General features: G+C 53.1%; 2 protein-coding genes and 1 pseudogene across 2 annotated transcripts; all 3 read right to left on the bottom strand.

Annotated features, from left to right (window-relative positions):
* Window positions 1-567: 567 nt before the first annotated feature.
* LOC149920347 (uncharacterized) lies at window positions 568-4,695 on the bottom strand. The gene is made up of 3 exons (XM_090147533.1): window positions 2,782-4,695; window positions 1,777-1,970; window positions 568-1,658 (listed from the first exon to the last, which is right to left on the bottom strand). Exons 1-3 carry the CDS (start codon window positions 4,693-4,695, stop codon window positions 1,472-1,474), a joined length of 2,295 nt encoding a protein of 764 aa, XP_090003659.1. The 3' UTR covers window positions 568-1,471.
* A 3,307-nt stretch (window positions 4,696-8,002) lies between these two features.
* Window positions 8,003-10,024, bottom strand: LOC149920346 (ubiquitin carboxyl-terminal hydrolase 35-like; annotated as a pseudogene).
* Window positions 10,025-10,449: 425 nt separating this feature from the next.
* On the bottom strand, window positions 10,450-15,904 carry LOC149920345 (uncharacterized). Its single transcript, XM_090134131.1, has 5 exons — window positions 14,983-15,904; window positions 13,300-14,421; window positions 12,295-12,488; window positions 12,083-12,176; window positions 10,450-10,623 (listed from the first exon to the last, which is right to left on the bottom strand). Exons 1-5 carry the CDS (start codon window positions 15,211-15,213, stop codon window positions 10,450-10,452), a joined length of 1,815 nt encoding a protein of 604 aa, XP_089990257.1. The 5' UTR covers window positions 15,214-15,904.
* Between the last annotated feature and the right edge of the window lie 11 nt (window positions 15,905-15,915).

Raw genomic sequence — 15,915 nt, 5'->3', positions numbered from 1 at the left:
CCATATGTAGTTATATATGTACACAAGTCCACAACAAGTAATGATGACATTGATGATTCGCCAGTAGGTCGCGAGAAACACCATAGCTTTTAATCCCTTACTCAGCGCTCCCACGAAAAAGAGTGGGTTCATCGCTGGTTTCTGCTCAAAAAGGGTTAATGGGTTGAAACTAACAAGAGGGGGGGGGGAAAGGAAAAAAAGGCACTACCCAGACTAAGCAGTGCTCAAAGTTTACAAATATCCCAGAATACTGGCAGTACGCCTGGTCTTTCAAGGTCAAGTTTCCCAGCACAAAACCTGAACTACTGATAATGCTCCCTAACGAAGCTCTCTAAGAGCAGAGAGCGAGATTCGTTCTAAGAGCCAAAAAGCAAAAACCAAAAACAAAAGGCAGCTATGCCCGCATCCTCCACCAAAATCTGTCACGGAATCAACTAGATCAGTTTATGCCCGTGACAGGGGGCAGTAGGCCCCTGCCCTCCCCACCCCCCACCTGGGCCCACAAAATGGGAAGGAAGGGGGAAAAGGAAAAAAAACAGCGGCAACAATCTATGGAGGTAAACTTATTTTACTAACTATGATATCGGAATACAAAATAATACAATATAATACAATCTAATTGAAATTGAGACTAATAAATCAAATAAGATATGAGAGAGAGTTCCCGAGACCGAGTCAAACCTGAAAAGCTTGGAACGGCTAGGAAAGCACCCTCCAGCACCCACTGCCAGGCAGTAAGAGACCGCCCCCCCCGGAAGGGTCAGATCCCGTGACTTCCGTAATGTATAGGGATAGGTACATAGAATTAGAGCATTAACACTTCAATTCCAGTACATGATGTTTTGATGTGGAATATTGAAAATCAAATAAGCAAAAACCAAAACCATGACAGGGGGACAGACGGGTGTTTTCACAAATGGACCTGGACATGACCCATCTGGAGTCACTCACGTTAAATTTCAGGCTGGTGAAGAAAGCGCTCGTAATTAATCTGTTTGTGGGTTAATTTGTTTTACTTTCCCTCGGATACAAAAGATTCATAACATCTGGAATCCAAGGGTTTGTTGCTCGTGTAGCTTTTGGTCTTTGGTTTTTTGGTCTGCCAAAGCTAATTTTAAGGCATTTTCTACTGATTGACTGCAGTTTGCAGTGAGGCAAGGGGACAAACATGTTACTCGGGTCTTCTTCCTTGCTGCACAGCAAGAAACAGAAAGTGCTGTTTTACACCAACAGGCTTTTCAGTTGGCCACGCATATAAACTATTACCAAATGGATTTCATTGTCAAAACTATTAGTTATTGTGTCCGTCAAAGCCAGGATGGACAGAGGCAGCCTGGTGTGAACACAGCTCACTTTCATGGATGACAGGAGCTGCAGACTCACTTTGCCTCCTCCACCCCCAAAATTAGCCTCTTTCCTGTCAACAAAATTTGCCCCATTACAAAAATGCACCCAGATCCACAACTCCTTATCAGCACATCGGAGCTGATGCAGGAAGCAACTTGGAGACGAGCCATTCCACGGCCGACAGGCCAAACAAATAACTAGAACATGAAATAATTACCTGACTGTGCTCCAAAAGTGCAAAGAGCGACCGGAGTTCTGTCATCAGGGGCTGGGAGATGCCCCCACTTAAATTCAACACCGAATGCCGAAAGCTGCAAAAGACAACAAGAGATGCAAACCAAGATGGACAATTAGAGTGGAAAGCACAATGCCAGGGCAGAGAGCAACCCTGGAGCAGTCCTAAGTGGGAACAAGGGAGCAACAACTCACTCCGAAGCCATGAAAAGAGCCTGGATGACACTGTTCACGTAGCAAGTGTTTCCCATGTTAATTAAGCCAGTCTTCCCTTTCTCTGATTTGCAGGCCAGGGGTGGGTAGAAGCAGGCCGGCTCATTCTTCTGGGAGGTCCCAGCATTTGGTCCCAAGAGATGTTTAATCGGGTCTTCCTCTGGAGCTGGAAGAGCCTTGGAAAGAGAGATCAGTGACACCAATCGTTACCTTTCTGATGGGCAAATGCAAAGCTCCTCTGCAGGAGGTGTTCGTGGCACAGCTTATCCTCATGCTCTTCACCTCGAGTACTGTCTGCAGTTTTGGGCCCCTCATTACAAGAAGGACATTGAGGCCCTGGAACGGGTCCAGAGAAGGGCAATGGAACTGGTGAGAGGTCTGGAGCACAAGTCTTACGAGGAGCGGCTGAGGAAGCTGGGATTGTTTAGTCTGGAGAAGAGGAGGCTCAGAGGAGACCTCATTGCACTCCACAAGTTCCCGAAGGGAGGTTGTGATGAGGAGGGGTTTGGCCTCTTCTCCCAGGCAACAAACAGGACCCGAGGAAATGGCCGCAAGTTGCGCCCGGGGAGATTTAGATTAGACACAAGGAAAAACTTTTTCTCTCAGGGAGTTGTCAGGCGCTGGAATGGATTGTGCAGGAAGGTGGTGGAGTCTGTTTGTCCTGTACCCAGGAAGCGAAAGGGCATGGGCACAGTGAAAGGGATGCAGGCTGGTTTTGCAGAGTATCACCCTGCAGGGCTCCGATTATAACAGAGCATTGCCCGCCTCGCAGGACTGCTCGGGGCAGCCGGCGGGGCTCACGCCACCTCTGGCATGGCCCTGCTTTGCACAGAGGTCTCCCACTGTGTGACAGCCCCATGGCTGGCAAGTCCCTGGGGAGAACTTATGGGCCTCTGGTGGTCTGCTTCCCTTGGATGTCCTCACGAATATGGTTCCCTGCTCCCCAGCCATGGTACCCTCCCTGCACAATGCATCTCCATCGCTCACCTCTGCCCAAGGCCTTCTTAATCTTCTCCAGAGGCTGCAGGCAGTCCAGTGAAGGCACAGAATGCAGATGTCGATCAAGGATTCTGTAAGGAGCCAGGCTCTCCTTTGCACAAGGTAGTCCCAAAGGTAGACCAGGATGGCAGGCAAGCCGTAGGCCTTCTGCTTGGTGCCTGGGGACGGCTGCTTTGGGCCCTCTGGAACGACCTTGCTGCCCTTGTACCAGACCCATCTGGGGCATCGGGAAGGTCCAAGCCAGCAGGGCCAGTAGGAGGTCAGGATCTTGGTCTCCACTGGACGCTGCTCCTCAGGAAGGAGCTGGTTTGTCTTCCAGGCCTTGATTCTGGTAGGCCAGGAGATTAGGCCAAACCAGCAGGGCCAGGTGGAGGTCTGGCTCTTGGTCCCCACTGGGTGTTGCTCCTCGGGAAGGAGCTGTTTTGTCTTCCTGCCCTCAGTCCTGTCGGGGCAGGACGTTAGGCGAAACCAGCAGAGCCAGGTGGAGGTCTGGCTCTTGGTCCCCACTGGATGCTGTTCCTCAGGAAGGACCTGGTTTCTCTTCCTCTCCTCGATCCGGTCGAAGCAGGAGGTTAGACCAAACCAGCAGGGCCAGGTGGAGGTCTGGCTCTTGGTCCTAACCAGATGCTGCTCCTCGGGAAGGACTGGGTTTGTCTTCCTGCCCTCAGTCCTGTCGGGGCAGGAGGCCAGGCCAATCCAGCAAAGCCAGGTGGAGGTCTGGCTTCTGGTCCCCACTGGATGCTCTTCCTCAGGAAGGAGCTGGTTTCCCTTCCTCTCTTCAATCCTGATGGGACAGGAGGTTAAGCCAAACCAGCAGGGCCAGGTGGAGGTCTGGCACTTGGTCTCCTCTGTACGCTGCTCCTCAGGAAGGAGCTTGTTTGTCTTCTTTCCCTCAGTCCTGTCAGGGCATGAGGCTAGGCCAAGCCAGCAGGGCCAGGTGGAGGTCAGGATCTTGGTCTCCACTGGATGCTCTTCCTCAGGAAGGAGCTGGTTTCCCTTCCTCTCTTCGATCCTGTCGGAGCAGGAGGTTAGACCAAACCAGCAGGGCCAGAAGGAGGTCTGGCTCTTGGTCCTAACCAGATGCTGCTCCTCAGGAAGGAGCTGGTTTTTCTTCTTGCCCTCAGTCCTGTCGGGGCAGGAGGCCAGGCCAATCCAGCAAAGCCAGGTGGAGGTCTGGCTCTTGGTCTCCACTGGATGCTCTTCCTCAGGAAGGAGCTGGTTTCCCTTCCTCTCTTCAATCCTGATGGGACAGGAGGTTAAGCCAAACCAGCAGGGCCAGGTGGAGGTCTGGCACTTGGTCTCCTCTGTACACTGCTCCTCAGGAAGGAGCTTGTTTGTCTTCTTTCCCTCAGTCCTGTCAGGGCATGAGGCTAGGCCAAGCCAGCAGGGCCAGGTGGAGGTCAGGATCTTGGTCTCCACTGGATGCTCTTCCTCAGGAAGGAGCTGGTTTCCCTTCCTCTCTTCGATCCTGTCGGAGCAGGAGGTTAGACCAAACCAGCAGGGCCAGAAGGAGGTCTGGCTCTTGGTCCTAACCAGATGCTGCTCCTCAGGAAGGAGCTGGTTTTTCTTCTTGCCCTCAGTCCTGTCGGGACAGGAGTCTAGGCCAATCCAGCAGAGCCAGGTGGCGGTCTGGCTTCTGGTCCCCACTGGATGCTGCTCCTCAGGAAGGACCGGGATCGTCTTCCTCTCCTCAGTCCTGTCGGGGCAGGTGGTGAGGCCAAACCAGCAAGGCCAGGTGGAGGTCTGGCTCTTGGTCCCCACTGGATGCTGCTCCTCAGGAACATCCAGCTTCTGGTCCCAATTCCAGACCCAGCTGAGACGGCTGACATAGCCCGGTCCATGTCCCCCAAATGGAGACATGGTCAGAGCCAAGGCCAGGATGAATGCCAGGCTGAGCTTCATCCTGTTCTCTCCCAAAGAACAATCTCAACGCACAAATGGCTGTCACCCAGAGCAGAGCTCCAGCAATGACCACCAGCACGGAGCGGCCGCTCCACGAGTCTGAGCTGGGGGAGGCTGCCAGTGTGACTCGAGGAAGACTGATGTCATGCCCTGCTCTATGATGTCACAGTGCCTTTCCCCTGCGCTGGCCATAGGATTCCCAGCATGCCCTGGTGGATACCCTGGTGGATTGTTTAGATATGGATCTCATCAAGGCAGAGGATCAAAGCTCAGAGAATTCCTCCATGTGCCACGCCAGCAAAGCAGGAAGGCGACACGGCAGAAGCCGGAAGGTTTTGGAAACCTCCGTGGACGCAAGTTTAATGAACTACTCTGAACAATAGCCAGATACAGTGTGCTTTTTTCTAACTTGAGCTGCTCAAAATGGAGCAGCTTCAGCTCCATTTTGATTTCACATCAGCAGCACTTTCAGCCTAGCAGACTTAAATACAAGAAGCATGCTCTGCTATTCATCCAGAAAAAAATAGCAATGGCATTGCCATCTAGATTTGGAGCAGCGTGGCTCCTGGGCATGGAGGAGGGCCCTGATGTACCCGTCTCGGGGCTGGGGACTCAACACCCAAATCCCACAACCCCGTCCGACCTCTGCTTCCTCCCATCCAACGAATCGTCAAATCATAGCAACACAGAATGGTTAGGGTTGGAAGGGACATTGAAGGTCATCTAGTTCCAGCCCCCCTGCTAGAGGCAGGGACACCTCCCTGTAGACCACGTTGCTCACAGCCCCATCCAGCCTGGCCTTGATTGCCTCTCGAGTGGGGCATCCACAACCTCTCTGGGCAACCCGTGCCAGTCTCTCACCACCCTCCCGGTAAAGAATGTCTTCCTAATATCTAGTCTAAAACTACCCTCTTCTAGTTTAAAGTCCTTTCCCCTTGTCCTGTCACCACTTGCCCGTATAAAAAGTCCCTCCCCAGCTTTCCTGTAGGCCCCCTTCAGGTACTGTGCAGCCACAGGAAGGTCCCCTCAGAGCCTTCTCTTCTCCAGGCCAAAGAGCCCCAACCCCATCAGCCTGTCCTCGTAGGGAAGGTGCTCCAGCCCTCTGATCATCTTCGTGGCACTCCTCTGGTCCCGCTCCAACAGCTCCACGCCCTTCCTGTGTTGGGGCTCCAGCAGGGGATGCACTTCTGCACGTGGGGGCTCACGACAGCAGAGTAGGGGGGTGGAATCACCTCTCTTGCCCTGCTGGTAGCGCTTCTCCTGGCGCGACCCAGGATACAGCTGGCCTTCTGGGCTACAAGCACACGTTGGCAGCTCATACTGAATCTTTCATCAATTGACACGCCCAGGTCCTTCTCCTCAGCGCTGCCCTCAAGCCATTCACTGCCCATCCTGTATCTTTGCTTGGGATTGCCTCGACCCAGGTACAGGACCTTGCACTTGGCCTTGCTGAGCTCCACGAGGTTGGCATGGACCCACCTCTCAAGCCTGTCCAGCTCCCTTTGGAGAGCATCCCTTTCCTCTAGCGTGTCAGCTACACCACTCGGCTTGGTGTTGTCTGCAAACTTGCTGAGGGTGCACTCCGCCCCACTGCCCACCGTTCCCTAGCAAAGCAGTGCATACTGGATAGTTCAGTGCTTTCCTTTCAATTTCTGCGATTCTTCCAGTGCAAACAACAGGAGAAGGAAAATGATTACAGAGTGCAACGGACAACATGAAAGCCTCAGATGTAATTTCAGCTCTGTTAGCAGCTCCTCCATTTGGTGCAGCAGTGAGATCACAGAATCACAGAATCACAGAATCACAGAAACACCAAGGTTGGCAAAGACCTTCAAGATCATCCAGTCCAACCATCCACCTATCACCAACAGTACTCACTAAACCGTGTCTCTCAACACAAAATCTAACCGTTCCTTGAAGATCTCCAGGGTCGGTGACTCCTGCACCTCCCTGGGCCATTCCAGCACCTGACCACTCTTTCAGAAAAGTAGTATTTCCTAGCGTCCAGCCTAAATGTCCCCTGGCACAGCTTGAAGCCATCCCCTCTAGTTCTGTCACCGGTTATACGAGAGAAGAGGCCGACCCCCAGCTCTCTACAAGCTCCCTTCAGGTAGTGACAGAGAGCAATAAGGTCTCCCCTGAGCCTCCTCTTCTCCTGACTGAACAATCCCAGCCCTTCAGCCGCTCCTCATAAGGCCCGTGCTGCAGACCCCTCACCAGCTTTGTCGCCCTTCTTTCAACCCGCTCCGGGGCCTCAATGTCTTCCTTGCAGTGAGGGGCCCAAAACTGGACACAGTACTCCAGGTGCGGCCTCACCAGAGCTGAGTACAGAGGGACAATCACCTCCCTGTTCCTGCTGGCAACACCGTTCCTGATGCACGCCAGCATGCCATTGACCTTCTTGGCCACCCGGGCACACTGCTGGCTCATGTTCAGCCGAGCATCAATCGACACCCCCAGGTCCATTTCCTCCACACAGTCTTCCAGCCACTCCGCCCCAAGCCTGTAGCGTTGCCTGGGGTTCTTGTGGACAGAGTGCAGGACCCGGCATTTGGCCCTGTTGAAACTCATCCATTGGCTTCAGTCCAGCTATCCAGCCTGTCCAGATCCCTCTGTAGGGCATGTAATGTTTGAAGATGACACACAGTTGTGAAAACCTATTAAAACGGCCTCAGCTTCCACGCAAACTGAGTGCCACGAAAAGGACAACAAAATTGCTTCCAACCTGTCCAAATTGTCAGTCAGCGATAAGAATCCAAGGGGTCTGGAACCAGACCAGGGAGGCTGAGCCGCCGTGCCTCAGGCTCTCCCTCCGTTTTCCAGCAGCTCTTGCTGTGGTATTTTGCCGCCATTTTTCCTTCCTGGGAAGGCTCGGCTCCCTCGCTGCAGGCCTCTGCTACGAAGCTGATCCGCACAGCGTCTTTGCGGAACTGGCCCTGCTGAGGATTCCCAGTGTGCCCTGGATGCTTCCCGGCGTGCTGCAGGACTCACAGCACCTCCCTGTGTGCTCTGGGGGATGCTGCACTACCTCAGCAGGACGTGGGCTCCCACTCGGGATGTGCTCTCTCCCCCTGGGGCATGGCTGGCTGTGGGCACCTGCAGCCACCGGTGCCTCTTCTCCCCCGGCCCAGGGCCCTTCCTCCTCCCCAGGCGCGTGCCCCCAAAACCTACACAGCAGCACTCTCCTGCACCAACGCCTTTCGTGCTGCCGCTCTCCCGGACCCACTGCCACCACAATGACACAGGCTGCAGGAGTGATGATTTTATTTATCGCATGCACGCTTGAAAATGGAGGTGATGATCCCGGAGATGTTGGCATGCGCTCAGTGGAAGACGCTGTTGTCATCAAGGAGTTTTCTGCTCACGAACCTTTGGTGGACTGAGGCGTGGGGGATTTTGGCAAGGTGGGAATGTAGGCAGCTCTGTTCCTCGCCTCTTTTTTCCTGCTCCTGTAGGAGAAATGACCGAGTATATTGCTGTTATTTGCATGGAAATGCCTGTTGGGAATTGCTCCCTCCTTCCCTGTGCTGTCCCACGTGCCCCTGGGAATTTTCCACAAACTAATCTGGGGTTGCTATGGCACGTACTCATCTCTAGAACTTGACTGGAGAGATGCATCTAAGTGTCGCATCTCTCTAGCCACGTGGGTGATCCAAAGCCACCCCCTGACAGCCAGGGCAGTTCAGACCTCTCAGGTCAGACCAGGAGGAGGGCAGGAGGCGTTCCAGGCACACAGCAGGAATTTCCACGGTGCAGCAGGGCAGAGAATGACCATGGAGGAGCATCAGAGACAAAGCGTTATCGACTGACCACAGCCCCCACTCCATGTTCCCCTGCTCTGCTGGGAGGGGAGAAGGTAGAAGAGGGTGGATGGGGAGGAAGTGTTTTTAGTTTGCTTTTAGTTCTCATTATTCTACTCCTACTAACTGGCATCAAATCCTAACTGGTATCTTCCCCGAGTTGAGCTTGTTTTGCCCAGGATGGCAGACAGTGAGACATCTCTCTATACTTAACTTGACCCACGTCCTCTTATTTTCCTTCTCCTGCTAAGGAGGGGGAGTGAGAGCAGGAGGGTGGGCACCTGACTGGCAGCCGTGGTCCACTCGCCACACCTGGACGCTTGGAGAAAAATGGAGGCCGAGCTGCCCAGGACAGACATCACCGAGTCATTCTCTTGTGGCTGGGGTTGGCTGCCTCTCTGATGCCATACATCAAGCTCAACACCCAATCTCAGTGGGAAAATGCAGTCTGTGTACACCTGGGATATACCTGCAAGTAGAGAATGTTGTCCTTGGAGATGGCTTCCATCAAGTCCTTACTGAGGGAGAGTTCGCTGTGCAGGTGGCTGGCTTCTGCCACAGCCTCATGCGGTGGAGTGCTACAGGCTGCCCTCCCGCTGCCTGTAGAATAGCACGTAGGCAGTGTCCTTGGGGTATAAAGAAGCCAGCTTGCTGACTGATTCAAAGGAGTGGGTGGAAACCGTGGCGTCGTTGAAGAAGTACCACGGGATTTCAGAGTCCAACTGCTTGCCAGAAGCCCGTTTTGGTGTCCCATCCCGGGGCGGTGCCTGGGGCCCGGTATCAGTGCACTCTCTGGAGAAGCAGTAGTAGTGGCCGCTCTGGGAGGTGATGCCCGAATGCACCACCACGCTGCAGAGATCGTACACGGCGGGCACGAAGGTGCTGCCCAGGTCAGCCGTGTCCTTCCCATGCCAGCAAATGTCCTCAGTTTCCTCTGGGCTGACGAGGATGGGCAGCTCGAGCACTGCAGGGATGGAGACACTGTCCAGGATCTTAATCCTCTTCATGGTCTGCGGGTCGAAGGAGAACCGCAGGAGTGTGAGGATGAGGTAGTGCGGGCCCTCTGTCAGCTCTGTCACTTTCTCAGCATCCTGCAAGGAAGCACATTTCTCGCAGTGGTATTGATTCCCTGCTGTCAATCTCTCCGGGGACAGAAAATAGTTGATTAAATCCGAGACGGATCGAGAGTCCTTAGGAGCGCGTGTCTGCTTCCCAAAAGCCAAGTGAGGATGTTTAGTTGTATCCACAGAGGTGCTTCTTGGTCTCCATACAGGCCTATCCGGAGGGGGGAAGGCCAACGACAAGTCTGTGAAGGCTTCTTCTCTAGAGGAGATGTTCAAACACTTCAAGCAACGAATCTTTGTCACCATTTTTCCCCCAAACATCTTCTCAATCAATGTCTTGTTGAAGGAATGACGCTCCCTGGCTTGAGACATCAAGCTGGATTCCGTCAGTTTCTGGTAGTAGATGCTCTTTCCAGTTTTCTCTTCTTCATGTAATCTTTGGCAGAAGAAAAAAGATGGCAACATAGAGCAATAAAAGCTAAAGAACGAGTTTCTACGTGTATGGTATCTGCTCTCCGCTCATCACAGTAAACGTGTGATAGATAACGGGTCTGTGCACACGGGTCTGATGCCAAGTGTGGTGTTGCAGAAAGCAGAGATGGTCAGTGTGCATTGACCCCACTTCCAGGGGCATCACCAGGACACTGGGGATTTGGGATTTTTAGGTGAAAGAAAGAAAGGCAAAACCAGCATTTTAAAGAGGAGGCTTGTCAGGCAAACACTTTTCCACTGAACTGGGTGCAATTTCAGAAATTTTCAAGCTGACTTCATTTCTTACCCCCAGCTGGGCACAAACAGTTCTACGAAGAAGCCCCGGACTGGTTTTCCCATTTTTACACCAAATCTCTCAGACCTCAGCCACGTGCACCTCTCCCACGGGAGTCAGCATTTCATATTACGCTATGTCTTGGGGCCTCATCATGTCTGGGCTCCAAAATTGGAGTGCTTGCCACATACCGATTCAACAGGTACTTGAGATACTCCGAGCAGTCCTGCTGAGCACCAGGGGTAAACCAGGGTGGCCGGGAGGCAGAGAGGAAGCTGTCGGGTGAGACGGCAGGTCGCTGGAACCGAGACGGAAAAACACATTTAATCCACTGGATCTCACTTCATATAGGAGAAGACTTGCTTCGTTTGCTGCATCCAGCACTGAAAGGATGAACGTCAGCCCTGCTGAACATCCTTTTGCTGGACTGTCATGAGGAGAAGAGCTTCTATGTGCTCACTTTTACCAACGCCTGTCACTCAGGTACTCATATGAACTATCCATGCATTTATTTCATCATTCAGTTTCAAAATGGTTTGTGCTCCTGACCCAGAGACGTCTACCTAATTCAGCCTGAACTGAATTTGATCCTTAATTTGATACCAAGTCCATTTAAGAAAAAAAAAATCCACTCGACTTCCACCCATCCTTCTGATCACTGCAGGCAGGTAATCTGCATTACTGGATGATGTAATCAGTGCCATTCGGCAATTGTTGTCTAATTAATATGCTGAAAGGCCCATCATTGGCTGGAGAAATGACTTTAAGTGCTGGCCCAAAAGAAAAATAACTAGAGGGATTACAGGAAATTACTGGGAAGTTATTAACTGCGAGCTACACAGCAAGCAAGTCTGCTAATGCATCAAACACACCGTAACCTGCTTTGAACAAACAGGCTCTTTTACGACCAAATACTCCTCAAGTTAAGATGTTCTCGATATTACCCCCTGAAAGTGATCTGTAATGGATCTGTAATGGTGCAGCACCACAATGTAACGAGCCAGGGTTGCCAGTCAAGTCTTGGGAAATGGAGAGGTACAGGAAAGTGGGTCAACAGCAAGTGAAAATTCAAAGCTGTGTCTCTGGGGGACAGACGGGTGTTTTCACAAATGGACCTGGACATGACCCATCTGGAGTCACTCACGTTAAATTTCAGGCTGGTGAAGAAAGCGCTCGTAATTAATCTGTTTGTGGGTTAATTTGTTTTACTTTCCCTCGGATACAAAAGATTCATAACATCTGGAATCCAAGGGTTTGTTGCTCGTGTAGCTTTTGGTCTTTGGTTTTTTGGTCTGCCAAAGCTAATTTTAAGGCATTTTCTACTGATTGACTGCAGTTTGCAGTGAGGCAAGGGGACAAACATGTTACTCGGGTCTTCTTCCTTGCTGCACAGCAAGAAACAGAAAGTGCTGTTTTACACCAACAGGCTTTTCAGTTGGCCACGCATATAAACTATTACCAAATGGATTTCATTGTCAAAACTATTAGTTATTGTGTCCGTCAAAGCCAGGATGGACAGAGGCAGCCTGGTGTGAACACAGCTCACTTTCATGGATGACAGGAGCTGCAGACTCACTTTGCCTCCTCCACCCCCAAAATTAGCCTCTTTCCTGTCAACAAAATTTGCCCCATTACAAAAATGCACCCAGATCCACAACTCCTTATCAGCACATCGGAGCTGATGCAGGAAGCAACTTGGAGACGAGCCATTCCACGGCCGACAGGCCAAACAAATAACTAGAACATGAAATAATTACCTGACTGTGCTCCAAAAGTGCAAAGAGCGACCGGAGTTCTGTCATCAGGGGCTGGGAGATGCCCCCACTTAAATTCAACACCGAATGCCGAAAGCTGCAAAAGACAACAAGAGATGCAAACCAAGATGGACAATTAGAGTGGAAAGCACAATGCCAGGGCAGAGAGCAACCCTGGAGCAGTCCTAAGTGGGAACAAGGGAGCAACAACTCACTCCGAAGCCATGAAAAGAGCCTGGATGACACTGTTCACATAGCAAGTGTTTCCCATGTTAATTAAGCCAGTCTTCCCTTTCTCTGATTTGCAGGCCAGGGGTGGGTAGAAGCAGGCCGGCTCATTCTTCTGGGAGGTCCCAGCATTTGGTCCCAAGAGATGTTTAATCGGGTCTTCCTCTGGAGCTGGAAGAGCCTTGGAAAGAGAGATCAGTGACACCAATCGTTATCTTTCTGATGGGCAAATGCAAAGCTCCTCTGCAGGAGGTGTTCGTGGCACAGCTTATCCTCATGCTCTTCACCTCGAGTACTGTCTGCAGTTTTGGGCCCCTCATTACAAGAAGGACATTGAGGCCCTGGAACGGGTCCAGAGAAGGGCAATGGAACTGGTGAGAGGTCTGGAGCACAAGTCTTAGAAGGAGCGGCTGAGGAAGCTGGGATTGTTTAGTCTGGAGAAGAGGAGGCTCAGAGGAGACCTCATTGCACTCCACAAGTTCCCGAAGGGAGGTTGTGATGAGGAGGGGTTTGGCCTCTTCTCCCAGGCAACAAACAGGACCCGAGGAAATGGCCGCAAGTTGCGCCCGGGGAGATTTAGATTAGACACAAGGAAAAACTTTTTCTCTCAGGGAGTTGTCAGGCGCTGGAATGGATTGTGCAGGAAGGTGGTGGAGTCTGTTTGTCCTGTACCCAGGAAGCGAAAGGGCATGGGCACAGTGAAAGGGATGCAGGCTGGTTTTGCAGAGTATCACCCGGCAGGGCTCCGATTATAACAGAGCATTGCCAGCCTCGCAGGACTGCTTGGGGCAGCCGGCGGGGCTCACGCCACCTCTGGCATGGCCCTGCTTTGCACAGAGGTCTCCCACTGTGTGACAGCCCCATGGCTGGCAAGTCCCTGGGGAGAACTTATGGGCCTCTGGTGGTCTGCTTCCCTTGGATGTCCTCACGAATATGGTTCCCTGCTCCCCAGCCATGGTACCCTCCCTGCACAATGCATCTCCATCGCTCACCTCTGCCCAAGGCCTTCTTAATCTTCTCCAGAGGCTGCAGGCAGTCCAGTGAAGGCACAGAATGCAGATGTCGATCAAGGATTCTGTAAGGAGCCAGGCTCTCCTTTGCACAAGGTAGTCCCAAAGGTAGAACAGGATGGCAGGCAAGCCGTAGGCCTTCTGCTTGGTGCCTGGGGACGGCTGCTTTGGGCCCTCTGGAACGACCTTGCTGCCCTTGTACCAGACCCATCTGGGGCATCGGGAAGGTCCAAGCCAGCAGGGCCAGTAGGAGGTCAGGATCTTGGTCTCCAGTGGACGCTGCTCCTCAGGAAGGAGCTGGTTTGTCTTCCAGGCCTTGATTCTGGTAGGCCAGGAGATTAGGCCAAACCAGCAGGGCCAGGTGGAGGTCTGGCTCTTGGTCCCCACTGGGTGTTGCTCCTCGGGAAGGAGCTGTTTTGTCTTCCTGCCCTCAGTCCTGTCGGGACAGGACGTTAGGCGAAACCAGCAGAGCCAGGTGGAGGTCTGGCTCTTGGTCCCCACTGGATGCTGTTCCTCAGGAAGGACCTGGTTTCTCTTCCTCTCCTCGATCCGGTCGGAGCAGGAGGTTAGACCAAACCAGCAGGGCCAGGTGGAGGTCTGGCTCTTGGTCCTAACCAGATGCTGCTCCTCGGGAAGGACTGGGTTTGTCTTCCTGCCCTCAGTCCTGTCGGGGCAGGAGGCCAGGCCAATCCAGCAAAGCCAGGTGGAGGTCTGGCTTCTGGTCCCCACTGGATGCTCCTCCTCAGGAAGGAGCTGGTTTCCCTTCCTCTCTTCGATCCTGATGGGACAGGAGGTTAAGCCAAACCAGCAGGGCCAGGTGGAGGTCTGGCACTTGGTCTCCTCTGTACGCTGCTCCTCAGGAAGGAGCTTGTTTGTCTTCTTTCCCTCAGTCCTGTCAGGGCATGAGGCTAGGCCAAGCCAGCAGGGCCAGGTGGAGGTCAGGATCTTGGTCTCCACTGGATGCTCTTCCTCAGGAAGGAGCTGGTTTCCCTTCCTCTCTTCGATCCTGATGGGACAGGAGGTTAAGCCAAACCAGCAGGGCCAGGTGGAGGTCTGGCTCTTGGTCCTAACCAGATGCTGCTCCTCAGGAAGGACTGGGTTTGTCTTCCTGCCCTCAGTCCTGTCGTGGCAGGAGGCCAGGCCAATCCAGCAAAGCCAGGTGGAGGTCTGGCTCTTGGTCCCCACTGGATGCTCTTCCTCAGGAAGGAGCTGGTTTCCCTTCCTCTCTTCGATCCTGATGGGACAGGAGGTTAAGCCAAACCAGCAAGGCCAGGTGGAGGTCTGGCACTTGGTCTCCTCTGTACACTGCTCCTCAGGAAGGAGCTTGTTTGTCTTCTTTCCCTCAGTCCTGTCAGGGCATGAGGCTAGGCCAAGCCAGCAGGGCCAGGTGGAGGTCTGGCTCTTGGTCCCCACTGGATGCTCTTCCTCAGGAAGGAGCTGGTTTCCCTTCCTCTCTTCGATCCTGTCGGAGCAGGAGGTTAGACCAAACCAGCAGGGCCAGAAGGAGGTCTGGCTCTTGGTCCTAACCAGATGCTGCTCCTCAGGAAGGAGCTGGTTTTTCTTCTTGCCCTCAGTCCTGTCGGGACAGGAGTCTAGGCCAATCCAGCAGAGCCAGGTGGCGGTCTGGCTTCTGGTCCCCACTGGATGCTGCTCCTCAGGAAGGACCGGGATCGTCTTCCTCTCCTCAGTCCTGTCGGGGCAGGTGGTGAGGCCAAACCAGCAAGGCCAGGTGGAGGTCTGGCTCTTGGTCCCCACTGGATGCTGCTCCTCAGGAACATCCAGCTTCTGGTCCCAATTCCAGACCCAGCTGAGACGGCTGACATAGCCCGGTCCATGTCCCCCAAATGGAGACATGGTCAGAGCCAAGGCCAGGATGAATGCCAGGCTGAGCTTCATCCTGTTCTCTCCCAGAGAACAATCTCAACGCACAAATGGCTGTCACCCAGAGCAGAGCTCCAGCAATGACCACCAGCACGGAGCGGCCGCTCCACGAGTCTGAGCTGGGGGAGGCTGCCAGTGTGACTCGAGGAAGACTGATGTCATGCCCTGCTCTATGATGTCACAGTGCCTTTCCCCTGCGCTGGCCATAGGATTCCCAGCATGCCCTGGTGGATACCCTGGTGGATTGTTTAGATATGGATCTCATCAAGGCAGAGGATCAAAGCTCAGAGAATTCCTCCATGTGCCACGCCAGCAAAGCAGGAAGGCGACACGGCAGAAGCCGGAAGGTTTTGGAAACCTCCGTGGACGCAAGTTTAATGAACTACTCTGAACAATAGCCAGATACAGTGTGCTTTTTTCTAACTTGAGCTGCTCAAAATGGAGCAGCTTCAGCTCCATTTTGATTTCACATCAGCAGCACTTTCAGCCTAGCAGACTTAAATACAAGAAGCATGCTCTGCTATTCATCCAGAAAAAAATAGCAATGGCATTGCCATCTAGATTTGGAGCAGCGTGGCTCCTGGGCATGGAGGAGGGCCCTGATGTACCCGTCTCGGGGCTGGGGACTCAACACCCAAATCCCACAACACCGTCCGACCTCTGCTTCCTCCCATCCAACGAATCGTCGAATCATAGCAACACAGAATGGTTAGGGTT

The sequence above is a fragment of the Phasianus colchicus genome, chromosome 1 (assembly GCF_987193195.1).
Source record: "Phasianus colchicus chromosome 1, bPhaCol1.hap1.1, whole genome shotgun sequence".
NCBI classification, from domain to species: Eukaryota; Metazoa; Chordata; class Aves; order Galliformes; family Phasianidae; genus Phasianus; species Phasianus colchicus.
This window is presented reverse-complemented; position numbering and strand designations above follow the sequence as displayed.

What these genes read in the sequence shown, in the direction of transcription:
- LOC149920345 (XM_090134131.1), bottom strand. Translation starts at nt 15,213, where the DNA reads ATGAAGCTCAGCCTGGCATTCATCCTGGCCTTGGCTCTGACCATGTCT. An exon ending in GCTCTTTTCATGGCTTCGGA is followed by an intron (nt 12,177 to 12,294) that starts GTGAGTTGTTGC and finishes TGTCTTTTGCAG; the next exon opens with CTTTCGGCATTCGGTGTTGA. An exon ending in CACTTTTGGAGCACAGTCAG is followed by an intron (nt 10,624 to 12,082) that starts GTAATTATTTCA and finishes TCTCGGTTCCAG; the next exon opens with CGACCTGCCGTCTCACCCGA.
- LOC149920347 (XM_090147533.1), bottom strand. Translation starts at nt 4,695, where the DNA reads ATGAAGCTCAGCCTGGCATTCATCCTGGCCTTGGCTCTGACCATGTCT. An exon ending in TAAGAAGGCCTTGGGCAGAG is followed by an intron (nt 1,971 to 2,781) that starts GTGAGCGATGGA and finishes TCTCTTTCCAAG; the next exon opens with GCTCTTCCAGCTCCAGAGGA. An exon ending in GCTCTTTTCATGGCTTCGGA is followed by an intron (nt 1,659 to 1,776) that starts GTGAGTTGTTGC and finishes TGTCTTTTGCAG; the next exon opens with CTTTCGGCATTCGGTGTTGA.